Source organism: Notolepis coatsorum (assembly GCF_963971535.1).
Source record: "Notolepis coatsorum genome assembly, chromosome: 10".
NCBI lineage: Eukaryota > Metazoa > Chordata > Actinopteri > Aulopiformes > Paralepididae > Notolepis > Notolepis coatsorum.
Window position 1 is genome coordinate 57231028 of NC_140174.1, and position 17432 is coordinate 57248459.

Here is a 17432-nt window from a genome sequence, read left to right on the forward strand (position 1 = left end):
CCATTTAATTCTTGCATGAGGAAGGATAATAATGATAATCTAGCGTTGATTTCAGGAAGATTCGATAATCAGGCGAAAAATGACTACTTGTTTAGTGTATTCCACTAAAGGGCTATTATCGCGTCTTTTCCTGGGATTACTAAGAATCACCAAAACTATACTCGTATTCAAAACGGTATAAAATGGAAATGTACGGATGAAAAAACAATCCGTTTTGTACATGTTGACTGGAAGCAACTCACTGACAATCGACGGGTGTATTAGACCCATAGCTATAATATAAGATATATTTTAAGCACTCGCAAATCTCGCAGTCCCCCCATTGATTAAAGCGATGGCGTAATAGCACCCTCTGGCGCATTAAGCGATGGCGCAGAATGAGTTAAGAGCACATTTTAAAATACATACATTTTTTTTTAAAGAATAAAATATCTAAAAATGTAAACAGAGGTAATCATTTAAAAACAATTGCCTGGGCGCCCCAGTGGCGAACCACATAGCGCGCTCAGCCGCGACACGGCCGACCCGGGTTCGACTCCCGAACCCGTCGTTATTTGCCGAATGTCTTCCCCCCACTCTGTATCCCATTCCTCATCTGTCTCTCCCTACTGGACTGCCCAGTAGAAATAAAGCGATAAAAAACGCAAAAAAAAATAAAAATAAATAAATAAATTGCCTATTGTGGTGACCTGATTGGTCATTAAGGTTCTAAACTGACCCATAGACATTAGAGTGTCTAGTTTCAGTGTTTCCTGCAGGGTATTCCATGCTGTAGGGGCAGAGAAGCCAAAAGCAGATCTACCAAGTTCAGTACAAACTCTAGGCACTCTAAGTGTAAGCAAAAAACTGGATCGTGTACGACAGGGTCCAGTGGTCCATTCCAATAATGTAGACACATAGGATGGTTTCAGCTTGACAGCATAAACTATAAACGTAAATTATTTCCTTGTGCCGTGTTTGCTAATATCAATAGCTGACAAGAAGTAAACTTGGGTCCATGGCTGTTCCCCTAGCAACACAACGGTTGGAACGGTTCATAGGCTATAACACAAACCAGCCAGAGCTGTTTCGTTAGGCTGATCTCTCAGTAGAACGCGTTGCACCCTGCTGAGTCATAAATGAGCAGAACACTCAACCCATAAACAGACAGCGTTCCTCCTCGCGCAACAATAGCACCACAACATCTGCGCAATAAAGGCCATTATACTTTAGTTCTTTGATGCTTTTGTCCAAAGCGACTTACAAATTGTGTATAACAAGTCAGCAGGAGGGGTACACCTCTGGCCGCTAAGGGTTAGTGGTATTGTTCGTCTAGTAGTGTCGAACTCCAGTTGAGTGCTACACTCTGAATGCATAGTAGTATAGACATTAGCAGAGTAGGTAGTAGTATAGGCATAGTACAGTAGCACAGTAGATAGTGTATAATAGTATATAGACATAGTAGCATAGTACACAATAGTTGAAGACAGTAAGAATCAGTGTGTTTTTAGTGTTAAAACAGCCTGAAGAAATGGAGGAACATTTTGTTAAACAAAACAAAACTGATGATGATATTTTACTGTGATTTATTCCTCATTGTGAACTATGCTATCCACATGATTTGATCCCATTTGCAATCACTTTCCCTGTTGTTGCAATGTTGCTAATTTTCATTCCCTCCAAAAGTGTCATAATCCTAATGAAATGTAATCTATCATAGAGAAAAAGAATCCCGTTGCTCCAAAAACAACTTGAGGAGAAGTGCAGCCCAAATCAAAACGTCCACTCCTCTCTCGTTGCCAAATGGATCTTACTTTGTTGATGGCATTTCAGCTCTTCTCTCAACTCTCATCAGGCAGAGGAAAGTCTTTTCGCTGGGACAAAATCAATGTAGATTGTTCCCCGTGTAATGATACTGTAGCTAACGAATGTGAACATTATGATTAATGAGCATCAGGGCAGCTGGTGAAAGGTCATAAATGATTAGGCCTTGATTGTATTGTCTGTTGTATAATGATTGTAATTAATGAGAAAGGGACAACATAGAGCTTAGCAGTCGACTACGCCCGTTTCCCTGACTGGTCCCGGAAAACAACCGGAAGATACTCATATCTTGCATTTTATGGACTAACCTTTGACATATCTGCGATACAAAAGACATAATATACACACCACTGCGTTTTAATCAAATAAAATAATATATATAATTACCGGAATTTGAGCAAGACAACTACGATACCCAGCGCCCCCCTGGTGCATCGGCTGCTCCCATGCGTAGTAGCTTCTATCAATTATTTTAGAATGTGATAAACCCCACATTTGAATGTTAACTGAGCCCATAGCCACGCTTATATTTCTTTCTGAAAAGTGGGACCAGCGGTATGTCACAGAACTGCACGTCAGCTGAACAGGTCAGCGTGCTAAACGTCACATGGAACCAGTCCAGTCTTGAGCTCAGTGTGTAATGATCAGCACAAAAGAGAAACGTGTTCCCTGACAATTAATACATCTTTATTGTTCAACGTTTAATGATCAATGAAGTGAAAAGATCAATAGATCAGTAGTAGAATTCCACTGACGCATCATGCATTTTCTAAAGCCACTGTTATCTGCTATCTGTTATCAGCTGGTATCTGTCTATTATATAAAAAGTGTGTGTGTCCCAAAAGGCAAGACGAGTCATGACAAAGACACAGTTGGCTGGGCGCCACAAAAAAAGGGACCCCATAATTCTAGTCATCATGGAATACTATGAATCAGTGGCGGGACATGTACACCTAGGCCTTCGGTGCTAACAATTAAGCAATTTAACCCACTTTGAATAACCTCATGACAATGGCTTGTGTCATTCAACGTAACCACCCCATTATTCACAGTGACAGTACATTATCGATTGTGATTTAACACAAGGATCAACACTTGAGAGTTACAATACATTAATTGCAGAGACATTATGGTGACTTAAAGAATTAAAGATGCACCACTATTACACAGTATGACATGATGCTGCATCAGCATTACAAATGTACATGCATAGCAACCAGTATTTACTCATACGACCACCAAGCAAGCAAAAGTCCCATAAAACACAACACAATTAGGATTCAACAGGCTTCCCCACAGATTCCGTGATGGTACACCTTGACAGATGAAAGCATATGATTCGGTGACAGACAGACACAGACAAAAACATATTCAGTGACAGCACAGCAGACACAGATTAAAACATAATAACCAGCATCATATTGACAACATTATTAATGTATTTTGCAAAGGAAAATATGATTGGATAACAGCTCAAATACTGTAAGCTGCCCTGGAAGCAGCCCAACTGAGAGCAATGATTTTATGTTAATAGACTGATGTGAACGAACTTTGTGAAATACATGTTAAAAATATATTTTCTGATTCTGACAATCTAGGCCTGCAGAGAAGGCCTTGCTGGCCCTGACAGCCCACCTCTGCTATGAATAGATATTCTGACAGCAGCATATGTTCTACTGTATCAAACCTTTATTGTACATTTATAACCATTATCTATAAGCAGTACAGTGCAAAGTACAGGGGGGAGATCATTGTATTTAATCCAAAGATTCCAAGTAATGTCTAGTGGTGTACGGCTCCTTCTCGAGTCGACTCCAGCTCCGGACATGATGCTTGGGAGCTTTAAAAATAGAAAATCTATTCCCCAACCCTGCATCAAAAAAAGGGACAAATTGCCAATTTTAGTTGAGAGTGCTGCTGCTGGTCTAGCTCAGCTAGAGTGACTTTCGCTCTCCAAAAGCCTTGCTCTTTTGGTCTCTAACATCAATAACCAATTACTTCTGTCTGGTAAGTGGTGGTTCTGCATTGAAATGTAAAAGTGTTGGGGTTTCAGAGGGTTGACTGTGCTGTGTTTGGCTTCTTTCTGCCAGAATCATCAAAGAGCAAATCAACCCCAGACCCTCCAGCGTATAATAAGAAAGGAAGGAGTTGACTCCGTTGGGTTTGACCCTCGCTAGCGATGTCTTACCCGTGCCGTGATGTGTGTCTTTCAGGGCTTGTTCAGAATTGCCCCCTCCGCCTCCAAGCTGAAGAAACTCAAGGCGTCTTTAGACTGTGGGGTATTAGACGTGCAGGAATACTCTGCAGACCCACATGCCATCGCAGGTGAGTCACCGGCAATACCCCCTCCATCCAGTCAATCTGTTGCCATGCCAACTGCAGCCTCATCACCCCCTCCATCCAGTCAATCTGTTGCCATGCCAACCGCAGCCCGGTCATCTAGATTCTAGAACACCTCCTCCAGGAGTACAATTTTGAATTAGCTCCAGTTGATTGTTCATTTTGAAGTAAATTTGCGTAAATGCCTAGAATTAAAAGGTAAGCATTTGTAGCAGCTCACACTGCTGCTAATGCTCCTGTGTATTTATTTAAAGCCCCAATTAGTGATTAGTGTGTACCATTCTTCTCTTTATGACACACTTGCTCTCTCTCCACCTACTCCAGGGGTGTCAAACTCATTTTCACAGAGGGCCACATCAGCATTATGGTTGCCCTCAAAGGGCCAAAGACCGTATAAATGTTAATGTAATGTAAAATAAATGTAGCTATACATTTACATATTGTTAAACATGGTGTTTCTGTATTTATTACGTATTCAAGTTATACATATTGCATATTCATTTGCATAAATGTAAAAATATATGTTAGCTTATGTTATTTTAACAAATAATTTTAGTTTATCAGAACCCCATATTACTCCACCAATCAATGATCAAACCATTCAAGTAAATAACAAAGAAGAATATCATCAAATACAAGCTATGACATTAAGTTTGTTCAAAACCTTTTTGTCACAGTCAAGAGGGGCAGAACTAACAACTGTGAGCTGCAAAGAACACGTGGGACAGATGTAGCAGATGTTACAAAAACAAATGGCTGCACACAACCTTGCAGAGGCCATACATCCAACTAATGGAAGATAGTTTAATTAACTTTAATTAACAGATTGCAGAATGGGTACAGTACAGTACAGCTCAATACACACAATTGTTAAGGGGATGCAGACCAGAGAAAGACTTTCGACTTGTTTACATCAGGGTCCCTTATTTTCAATTCGTAATGAAATTGCTATTATGTGTCTGCATGAACACACAACTGTAACTGTACTCAAAAATAACAAAATAAGGGTTGTCTCAGTTCACAACTATATTGGTCAAGTTTTGGGTGGGACTTGTTTGCGTCCCTACAGCTTCTTATTCAATTGAGCGAGATGCTCGGTTATGTCACACAGCCAGTTTGCATCTGACAGTTCAGACAATATTTCTTCAACCCTTTGTTACCTATTCCGCCTGGATCTTTTTTGTATTTTGGGCTGTAAAATTGTCAAAGAATGTCTGAGGAGTAAGTGCTTTTGGCTTTTTTCCTTTGTTACCTCAGATGTTCAACATACATGTATGTGTAAGAATGTGTAATAACTAAGGCTGTCAAAGTTAAAGCTTTATTAATGCATTAACCCACAATTATTTTAACACTGCTATTTTTTAACCCAATATTAATGTAAAAAAAAAAAAAATAAATTTTTTTTTACCTGAGCTCTTGGGGGGCCACATCAAATGACGTGGCGGGCCGGATTTGGCCCGCGGGCCGTGAGTTTGACACCTATGACCTACTCTATAACCACACATTAGAAGCAATGGGGAGTGTTGGCATTTAAGGTTAATTGATTAAGATTACTTACTTACTTACGCCTATCGCTCATTTTGGGGGAGCATAGGCCGTCGACAACAGTTCGCCAGGGTCCTCTGTCCTGTGCTTTGCTTTCCAGCTGTTTCCATGTCAGTCCGCTCTGTGTGATGTCTGTCTCCAAGTCCCTGCGCCAGGTGTTCTTGGGCCGGCCTCTCTTCCTTTTGAATTGATTAAGATGCCATATCCAAAATCGAAATAGTTTTTTCAGCGTAACTAGACTTTTTGTCAAAGACCTTCCATTTTTGCTTTAATCCACAATTACTATTCAGGTTGGTCTAAGTGTTACCAGGTCTAAGTGTTACCAGGTCTCAGTGTTACCAGGTCTAAGTGTTACTAAGTGTTACCAGGTCTAAGTGTTACCAGGTCTAAGTGTTACTAAGTGTTACCAGGTCTAAGTGTTACCAGGTCTAAGTGTTATTAAGTGTTACCAGGTCTAAGTGTTACTAAGTGTTACCAGGTCTAAGTGTTACCAGGTCTAAGTGTTACCAGGTCTAAGTGTTACCAGGTCTAAGTGTTACCAGGTCTAAGTGTTACTAAGTGTTACCAGGTCTAAGTGTTACCAGGTCTAAGTGTTACCAGGTCTAAGTGTTACCAGGTCTAAGTGTTACTAAGTGTTACCAGGTCTAAGTGTTACTAAGTGTTACCAGGTCTAAGTGTTACCAGGTCTAAGTGTTACTAAGTGTTACCAGGTCTATGTGTTACTAAGTGTTACCAGGTCTAAGTGTTACTAAGTGTTACCAGGTCTAAGTGTTACTAAGTGTTACCAGGTCTACGTGTTACTAAGTGTTACCAGGTCTAAGTGTTACTAAGTGTTACCAGGTCTAAGTGTTACCAGGTCTAAGTGTTACTAAGTGTTACCAGGTCTAAGTGTTACCAGGTCTAAGTGTTACCAGGTCTAAGTGTTACCAGGTCTAAGTGTTACCAGGTCTAAGTGTTACTAAGTGTTACCAGGTCTAAGTGTTACCAGGTCTAAGTGTTACTAAGTGTTACCAGGTCTAAGTGTTACTAAGTGTTGCCAGGTCTAAGTGTTACCAGGTCTAAGTGTTACCAGGTCTAAGTGTTACTAAGTGTTACCAGGTCTAAGTGTTACCAGGTCTAAGTGTTACCAGCATCTCCCTACTTGCCAGTGCCATGTCTCGCTGGGACAGAGAGATGCACTGCTGGCTACTGCAAGTTGTGTTGTTGTCACGGCACAACACTTTCAGCTTCACTGACCTCTGCCGCCCTCTATGGCAAGTTTTGACAGTCTGTCACGTCAAAGGACAATGGAGATGGGAGCAACTGTAGGAGTGAAGTTGGGAATGCTGCTGAAGGACATCCAGCTGGTCTCCTTCTCACTAAATGCCTTTGAGGAGAGGCTGTTCTCCCTCATGACCGGTGCATAAATGGACCAGAGAAATCGATAAGTGTGGAGCTTGTGAAGAGTGAGAGTCAAGTCAAAGCGAATTTCTCTGTGACATGCCAAGAGTTTTATCAATATGCTCTTCATCAGAAGGCTTAAGCAGCATGCCCCAGCAAGAAATATTAATTCATCAACAGGCACTGCACTCTCCATGGGGCTGAAACCAAATGTTCTTTTGGTAATGAAGACACAACTTATATCAGCCTACAATGTTTGTTCTGTTCTCCAGTGTTTCTGCTGCTTAGCCATTCGGCCTATTTTACCTACTTATTGCTCTATGATCATAGTTAATTCAATCTCATGACACTCATCTGCCAAAACCTTTTTTTACCTTTATTGGACAAAATTGTAAATAGGCTAAACAAGTCTACAGGCAAACGGAGCAGAGGTTGGATCTCGCCCGAAACTCCAAAGCTACTGACCCCTGTTGGTCGTCGGCATTTCTATTGCGCTCTGCAGTTGCCTTTAACCCTGATCTAAGTGGTTCTATTTAGATCAAATGCTTTATACATATATATATATATATATATATATATATATATATATATATATATATATATTAGGGATGCTCGATATTGGCTTTTTTACCGATACCGATATTCCGATATTGTCCAACTCTTAATTTCCGATACCGATATCAACCGATACCGATATATGCAGGGTTTCCCCCCCCAAAAAACGGAATAATTTCAGGTAACTAATAATTTCACTGGATGCATTCAAAAGGCTTTCTAAATGTAAGCATTATCTGTGCAAAATATGATCATTAAAAAAGTTAAAATTAACATTACATATCTCTTGTTGTTGAATTAAACCAACATGCATACTTTTGACAATAAATACTTACTTGCTTGCCTGGGTAAATAAAGGTTAAATAAATGTAAAAAAAATATATATATATATATTGTTATTGTTTTTTTTTTTTTTTTTTTTTCGATAGCGATATTTTCCGATATCACATTTTACTGCCGATATCGGCCGATAATATCGGTCGGCCGATAATATCGGACATCCCTAATATATATATATATATGTAAACATTATTCAGTATTACTTTACTGTCCCTTAAATGTCCTGCACTTGGATCATATGGATTTGGTCACTCTAGTAGTGGCACTGCTGCGTCACACTCTCTCAGGAGGTGGAGTCATTTATGTCAAGTCTGTCAATAATAATGACCCGAATGAGAGAGTCAGAAAGAGAGAGAGAGAGAGACAGAGAGAGAGACAGAGAGAAAGAGAGAGAGAGACAGAGAGAGAGAGAGACAGAGAGAGAGAGAGAGAGAGAGAGAGAGAGAGAGAGAGAGAGAGAGAGAGAGACAGAGAGAAAGAGAGAGAGACAGAGAGAAAGAGAGAGAGACAGAGAGAGACAGCGAGAAAGAGAGAGAGAGAGACAGAGAGAGAGAGAGAGAGAGACAGAGACAGAGAGCGACAGAGAGAGACAGAGAGCGACAGAGAGAGACAGAGCGAGAGAGAGAGAGCCTTGTTCCTCTCTAATGATCCCACATAATGGGGTTGAGAGTCACCAATCCAAGCCAACATATCATGTGTGCTTTTGGGAGCTGTATCAGTGTAGTTCTGTGTTCCATACCACCCGGTCTGAACGCATCACAATCAAGTCAGCAGCAGCCAATTAGAAGGGCTTCCCTGAGGTAGCCATTGATATGCATTTAATGTGTTTATTTAGCCCATCTGCAGGACATGATGATACACACACACACACACACACACACACACACACACACACACACACACACACACACACACACACACACACACACACACACACGCATGCACACATACAGACATACACACACACGCGCACGCATGCACACATACAGACACACACACACACACACACACACACACATACACACACAGACACACACACACACACACACACACACACACACACACACACACACACACACACACACACACACACACACACACACAGAAAAGTATATCGATTATCATAGCCTCCTCCACACTGTCTTCTATGGAGGGATGCCCTCACCTTCTCATTTACCATACACCCCCACACCACCAAGGGAAATAAACACAGCAGAGTAAAAGAGACGAATAAGGGTCAGGTCAGTCAATAAAGACAACAGAGCAGAAGAGAAGAAGAAGAGTCAGGTCAGTCAATAAAGACAACAGAGCAAAAGAGAAGAAGAAGAGTCAGGTCAGTCAATAAACACAGCAGAGCAAAAGAGAAGAAGAAGAGTCAGGTCAGTCAATAGACTAAAGGCTTCTTCATCAGCACTGGACAATTACATAGTACAGTAGGCGCCATAGTGCTGCTCTCATCTCATATCTCTGAAAGGTCAACCTTTCAGGAATTAAAAAAGACTGCCTCATTTTCAGGTTTGCAAAAATGGAATTCCCACATTCTACAATTACTTTGATATTATGGTTCTCACTGCCTTGAGTGTCATTAAACTGACTCAGCACAAAGGAGAGTATGTACATTCTAAATGGAGGCCTTTCACAGAATATTTACAATGCCCCTTTCGCCTCCAGGTTGGGACACATGGAGGTTTAACCCTTTCACTACCACACTATAGAAGGTTAACCCTCTCACTACCACACTACAGACGGTTAACCGGGGGTTAAGAGGTTAGAGACGCATGGCGGCCAATTTGATACCTGGCATGGCAGTGAGAAGTGAATCGATCATGCTCTTCTCTCTTCCCTCTACTGTTGAAGTGCCCTCGAGCAAGGCACTTAACTCTCTAGTCGTAGCTTCTCATTGGCCAGTTCCACTGGGCACTAGTCAGCTCCCAGGTGTGAATGTGTGTAGCAGGGTGTTGCTAAAAGAAAAGAAGAGTATACATCCTCAGCAAATCTAGATAAATAATACAATCTAAAATGTGATCTCTCACGTTATGTGAATTTCATACTTATCCTATCTCATGATTCTTACTGTTCCCAGAGAGATATAAATCATCATATATTCATTCATTTCATTCTTTTGATTCAGTATTCAGCCCTTCAGCTTCTAATAAGGTTTAATAAGGTTGGTTTACTCTTGTTGTTGCTACTCCCTCTCTCTCTCTCTTTCTCTATCTATCTATCTATCTATCTATCTATCTATCTATCTATCTATCTATCTATCTATCTATCTATCTATCTATCTATCTATCTATCTATCTATCTATCTATCTATCTATCTATCTATCTATCTATCTATCTATCTATCTATCTATCTCTCTCTCTCTCTCTCTCTCTCTCTCTCTGTCTCTCTCTCTCTCCCAGCAACTGTCGTTCTTCTCTGAAAAGATTGTCTCATCCACCTACTGTACATCTCTCTCCTCTCCTCTCTCTCCTTCTCTCACACACATGTATACATGCTGATGAGTGTACATACACACGCACACACAAACACACGTGCATGCATGCATGCACACACTTGCACACATACTCATTCTTCTCATTTCTCGCCAGGTGCTTTGAAGTCATACCTGCGGGAGCTGCCAGAGCCTTTAATGACCTTTGAACTCTACGATGAATGGATTCAAGCTTCCAAGTCAGTCTCTAGTACTCAGTGTTTTATTTTTCATTGCTGTGTGTGTGTGTGTGTGTGTGTGTGTGTGTGTGTGTGTGTGTGTGTGTGTGTGTGTGTGTGTGTGTGTGTGTGTGTGTGTGTGTGTGTGTGTGTGTGTGTGTGCAGGGCCGTCTCAAGGGGCATGCGAGCAGTGCGGTCGCACAGGGCCTTGCAGGGATTTATTATTTATTTATTATTATTATTATTTTTTTTATAAAAATATAAATAAATAGAATGTTAACAATCACTTTCCATCACAGACCTAAAATCTAGTTTTGCTTACATGCTTATATATTTCACATTAGACACGTTTGTAGAATAGTGTTCCGGGCTCTGCAGCTCTGCAGATATACTATTGGTTTCATTCAATGACCCGTTTACTTTTTTGCAAAGCATCGTGGGAGGACTAACACTAGGGGCAGCTGGTTGGCATCGGTCTGGTAGTCGGTAGAGAGATGTGAAGAAGACCGGTATCCACGAGGGGAGGGGGTACAGGTACGGGGTCTATTCGGCGCTATCCACGGGAGCGAGTGGATGTCTTGGCCAAGAGCATCCTACTTTTGAAAACCAAATGTGCAGCATCGGAGCAGAAGAAATAACGGCGTGTGCCGTAAGCTTATCAATACCAAGTATAGTGATTAGGTTATGCCAAGACGAAGAGGACGTTCGGCAGATGGACTGAAGATGAAAGTTGTTGCGTGTTAGAACGTTCAGTCAGGCTAGCCATGTCGGCTTAGCTAAAGGCAGGGACAGCTAACTAGTAGGGGTGCACCGATGTATCGGTCGGGTATCGGTATCGGCCGATAAGTGCCTTGTTGACTGCAATTGGCCTATCGGCCGATAAGCTCGAATGTGCCGATGGCAGTAGCCGATAAATATCCATCAATTTGTGTAGCGTCAAGACAAAAAAAAGTTCACTTGCGACCTCCACAACGCCGTCCCCAGTAGGCAGTCCCACCGCGGACACAGCCTCTTCACCCTGCTCCCCTGTGGGAGAAGGCTGAGGATCCCAAAGGCTGTGAAAGCTCGTCACAGACTGAGGCAGTCCCCCCCACACACAAGCTACTGCATCAAAGTTACTACTTATGATTAACAAGGCATTCGTTTTGTGGCATTAACATTATATAGTTAGTGTTACACGTTCATAACATCAGCATATTATTTACCCGAATGTAGCAAGCGTTCATACTAGCTGCCGTCCCCAGTCCGGGCAGTCCCCCCCCCCACACACACACACATAAGCTACTGCATCAAAGTTACTACTTATGATTAACAAGGCATTCGTTTTGTGGCATTAACATTATATAGTTAGTGTTACACGTTCATAACATCAGCATATTATTTACCCGAACGTAGCAAGCGTTCATACTAGCTCAGTTCCTTCCGTTGCTCACAGAGCCCTGAGTTTTACCCATTCTGCAATCTGTTAATAACGTTTTCAATCAGACACATGTATAGAAAGGCTTTGTTTTATTATAACATTAGTTGCAGTAAAATCATTATGCCTCATTTAAGTCATCCTGCGGAGCTAAAAGCTAAACGTCGGCCGCGCGCCGCGTTGTTGTTCTAGAAAACCTCGCTCTGTCGTCAAAATCAATGGCGGACAAAAGCAAAAGTAAAAAATGCAACACGCTTGCCGATTGGTGGTAACAGCAGAGGCGGGTGCAAGCGGTGTGTGACGTAATTGGCAAAATCGACTGTCAATCAAAATGTCATTGGTTGAGACAATAGTATCTCGCTGCAGCCCAGCAGGGTAGACCATGCTGGGAGAACTAGTATCTAGCTGCAGCCCTGCAGAACATACTGGGAGAGAGATAGTGCTATTTCTTGATGTTTCCTTTTTTTAAGTAAGTAAAGAGGCCTATGTTCATATCGGTGAGCACAATTTGTAAGACAAATATACAGTAGTTTAAAAAAAAAAAAAAAAAAAAAAAATATTACAAGAAAAATTAACATTTAAAAAATATTAAAAAAAAAAAATTTGCCACAAATATCGGTATCGGTATCGGCCGATTGTGTTAGTTGAACAATCGGTATCGGTATCGGTGGCAAATTTTCATATCGGTGCATCCCTACTAACTAGCGTTAGCTACGTTATCGAGTGCTAACGTGTGGCAGATAAACTAGGAACAGACTCCCAAGTTCATCCCAACGGGGGGGACAATATGGACTGGTGAACTTTGTCATCTCCATGGTTGTCTCCTTCCTCTTGGACGTTTGGTGAGTTTTTAATGCAATCTATTCTGTTCCCGCCGTGGATCTCTCTCTCTCTCTCTCTCTCTCTCTCTCTCTCTCTCTCTGTCTCTCTCTTTCTCTCTCTCTCTCTCTCTCTCTCTTGCTCTCTCTCTCTCTCTCTCTTGCTCTCTCTCTTGCTCTCTCTCTCTCGCTCTCTCTCTCTTGCTCTCTCTCTCTCTCTGTGAGGATTCGCCTGTCCCTGGACCTTTTTCCTGTGTTTTCCCTGTCTACTCTCCTCAACAGCCCCCACCCTTGCGATGATTTACTCTCCTCTACTCTTCACCAGCCCCCACCCTTGGACATCCTTGATCCTCTACCTCACGCACCTGTTGGGAGTTTGCAATCACCTCGGGAGAGTACATAGGTTGCAGACTCCCCTCCAGTCCTGGTCGGGTCGTTCTGTGTTCTGGATTCTGTGTTCATGGAGTGCTGGACGTTACCATCACCTGCCGCGTCTCCGGCGTGAGACGACGTGCCAGCCATCACCACCTGTCGCCGTTTGCCTGGAGTGGGACACCATCTTCGCTCTCTAATTCTCTACAGGAGGTTTTCCAGTGTTCCCACTCCAGACGTCAAGCCGGCTCGTCATCGCTCCCGATTCCACGGGAGGAAGGCGTCTCATCGTGATTCTCGTTCCTGGGGTGAGGCTCGTCGTCGCTCCCTAGTATTCCACGGGAGGACGGCGTGTTCCCATCCCGGTCCCCTGGGACCCCTGTGTTCTGCGCTGCCCGTCTGCAGCATCCGAGGAGGATCTCCGTGCCAAGCCTGGAGTGGTGTTCCCACTCCAGACGTCAAGACGGCGCGCATCGCTCCCTATTTCCACGGGAGGATGGCGTCTCTTCGCCCCGGTCCCCTGGGACCCCTTTGTTCTGCGCTGCCCGTCTGCAGCATCCGAGGAGGATCTCCGTGCCCAGGCCCCACTGTCGGGCCCCTGTTCCCGTGCCAGGCCTCCGCCGTCGGGCCCCTGTCCCCGTGCCAGGCCTCCGCCGTCGGAACCCTGTCCTCATCCCTGTAAGCAGCTCTGGCCCTCGCCCTGTCCAAGGCCTTAACCCTGTTCTCTGTCCCTGTCTCCAGCCCGCCTTCCCCGGGCCTCTGTCCCTGTCCCCCTCTCCAGTGCCCCTGGTCCTGGCCCTGACACTTAGCCCTGGTCCTTAGCCCTGGCCCTTAGCCTTAGTCCCTTAGCCTGTTCGCCTCTTAAAGGCACAGTGCCGCATTTCCATATTCCTTGACTCTAGTGTTTTTGTGTTCTCCCTTAAAGGGACTGTGCCGCTTTTTGTTCTTTAATAAATATTTGCCCTGTTTTGGCTTACTCTCATACCTGTCTTGTGTTGTGCGATTGGGGTCGGTTACAAACCATAACACTCTCTCTCTCTTGCTCTCTCGCTCTCGCGCGCACTCTCTCACTCTCTCTCTCTCGCGCGCACTCTCTCTGTCTCTCTCTGTCTCTCTCTCTCTCTCACTCGGTGTGTTGCATCATGCAACAGGGTCTGCTCACACTGTACGCTTATAGAGTTCGATTCAAATAAGGCAAAACTGCAAATCTGCATGTCGTGCTTGAAAAATGTACCTGGCTTTAAGCTTGTTTATCAGGTTCCAGGGGTGTTTTATGCATTTTCCCTGTTACTGCCAGGTGTACGACTGTACAGGTGCATTGCCACTAAGCCTCGGGCAGCGCTATTATTTAAGAATACGTTGACTGTATCATATGCCCTGCCTCGGGCAGCGCTATTATTTAAGAATATGTTGATTGTATGCCCAGCCTCGGGCAGTGCTATTATTTAAGAATACGTTGACTGTATGCAAAAAAAAAAGAAAACAAAAAATGTATTAATAAAAAAAATATATATATATATTATATACATTTTTGTTTTTTTTTACCTTTAGGGGGGGGGGGCCTCGCGTTTAAATCTCGCACAGGGCCTCGCATTTCTCCCAGACGGCACTGTGTGTATGTGAGTGTGTGTGGATAATGCTTTTATTTACCTTACTTTTACCTGAAAGGGTTTCGATCATTTAAAATCTCAATGTTATTATTCTGGTCAACAGACCTGATAGGTATACCTAAGTAGACACTGCCACGTAACGGACGTTGATTGGCTCAGTAGGAATTCCCACCAGAGAAAGCACCAATCAGGGCAGCAGGACCACAACCATCTCAAGTTCCACCCTCTTTTCTTGATCCTCCAATCACAGATTTTTAACCTGAATCCTACCGTTCTGTTGTGAGGAGGACACGTGATAATTGGATATAAAACTTACCAATGTGCTCTTGTGTCTCAGCCTCCCGAAAAATGTCCTTGAGTTGGGACTGTTGGATAGCGTGTGCAGATGAGATGTGGAACTAAACGGAACAAGTAAAAATGTAATGAAATGAAATAACGGATAAGGATAATGGATAAAAAGAAATTGGCAAAAGGCTTCTCTAAGGTTTAGGAATGAATTGATCAGTGTAAACGTGGTATATGCATTCCTCCTAATCCTCTATGTCCTCCTGCAGCCTTCAAGACCAAGACAAGAGACTACAGGCTCTACTCAACGCCTGTGAGCAACTACCCCCGGCCAACGCAAACAACTTTAAGTGAGTCACCATTTTTCTATTACACCCCACGAACCCCACTCCCCTCTGTCTGTCCCTCCCTAACCACCCTCTCCTCCCTTACTCCCTCCCCCCCTTCCTCACCTCCCTCCCTCTCTCTCCCTCCCTCTGTCTCTCCCTCCTTATCTCCCTCCCTCTCTCCTTCCTCTCTCCTTCCTCTCTCCCGCTTTCTCTGCCTCCCTCCTTCTATCCCTCCCTCCTCCTCCCATAGGCGGCGCAGTAGTGAAGCCTGCCTTTCAATTTCAGTTTCGACCACCTCTCACCCCCCCAACGTCTCCCTATTCTTTCGCAGCAGCAGTGCCATTGAACTGAAGAAAAACCCATCACACAGCTTCCGTGTGGTCCGAGCGGTGGGCCTTTTTCTTTTTTTTTGCCGGCGCAACTTTCAGAAGAAATAAGACTTGATTTATGTGCGAGAGGGTTTTCTTGTGGATGTGGCAGAGCATGGAATATTTGTTGAAGAGCTTGTCATATGATCAAACGAGAAGGGAGGGAGGAGGTGGGAAAAGAGAGAGAAGAGAGAGAGATGAGAGGGAGAAATCAAAAGGCTTGTCAACGTCATCATTGAACCGCACAAATAAGTAGGGATGTTCGATATTGGCTTTTTTACTGATACCGATATACCGATATTGTCCAACTCAATTGATTGATTGATTGATCAGAATTTGTGTTTACTTGCTTGCGTGGGTAAATAAAGGTTAAATAAATGTAAACAAAAATATATATATATATTTGAAAACCGATACAGATCATTTCCGATATCACATTTTAATGCCAATATCGGCCGGTAATATCGGACATCACTACATATAAGGCTTATTTCTGGTTCACCCTCCTCTGTGAAAACACTGTAAAAAGAATCTACGTCTTAACAAGATATTTTTTTCTTGTATTGAACTTAAAAATCGTATTTCTGGCAGTGTGACTCTGGACATGATCAGAATGTCACCAGTTCAAGCCCCGGTCAAGGCCATTGTGGGAAAGTGGTGTTGTTGTCCAACAGGGAGCACTCTGTCCTCTGGACCTGGTGGTGTTGTTGTCCAGCAGCGAGCACTCTGGCCTCTGGACCTGGTGGTGTTGTTGTCCAGCAGGGAGCACTCTGTCCTCTGGACCTGGTGGTGTTGTTGTCCAGCAGGGAGCACTCTGTCCTCTGGACCTGGTGGTGTTGTTGTCCAGCAGGGAGCACTCTGTCCTCTGGACCTGGTGGTGTTGTTGTCCAGCAGGGAGCACTCTGTCCTCTGGACCTGGTGGTGTTGTTGTCCAGCAGGGAGCACTCTGTCCTCTGGACCTAGTGGTGTTGTTGTCCAGCAGGGAGCACTCTGTCCTCTGGACCTGGTGGTGTTGTTGTCCAGCAGGGAGCACTCTGTCCTCTGGACCTGGTGGTGTTGTTGTCCAGCAGGGAGCACTCTGTCCTCTGGACCTGGTGGTGTTGTTGTCCAGCAGGGAGGACTCTGTCCTCTGGACCTAGTGGTGTTGTGCAAATATAATATTTTGTAAACACAGCTACTGTACACAATGTCGCAGGTTGGTTAGGAAGGCCACCTAGCAATCGAAGGGTTGCTGGTTTACATTTACATTTACATTTAGCTGACGCTTTTATCCAAAGCGACTTACAAGTTCTGTACGACAAGTCGTCAGGAAGGGTACAACTCTATCAGCTGAGTAACAATGTTCATCAAAGTGTTGCGTGTTACAGTGTAGGTTAGTTTATTAGGACAAGTGCATGACAGTAAGGTTAGTTAGGGTTAGATCTTTTTTATTTTTTTATTATTATTTCAGATAATGGTTGAAGAAGTGCGTCTTTAGTCGATGGCGAAAGATTGGACGGGTTTCGGCTGTCCTAAGTGGGGTGGGTAGTTCATTCCACCATTGTGGGGCAAGGACTGAGAATAGGCGACTTCTCTTTGATGACCCTCCGGGAGCTTGGATAGGAGTAGGTCTGAG

At 43.5% G+C, this 17432-nt stretch overlaps 1 protein-coding gene across 1 annotated transcript in view; it reads left to right on the forward strand.

The window, feature by feature from the left end:
* Window positions 1–17432, forward strand: part of LOC311236253 (rho GTPase-activating protein 44-like) — a gene marked incomplete at its 3' end in the record, with an annotated part of 199922 nt that overhangs the window by 165054 nt on the left and 17436 nt on the right. The window contains exons 11-13 of the mRNA XM_084323912.1: window positions 4017–4128; window positions 10558–10639; window positions 15390–15470. Of these exons, the coding sequence (XP_084180038.1) occupies window positions 4017–4128; window positions 10558–10639; window positions 15390–15470 (275 nt within the window). The remainder of the gene's footprint in view (window positions 1–4016; window positions 4129–10557; window positions 10640–15389; window positions 15471–17432) is intronic.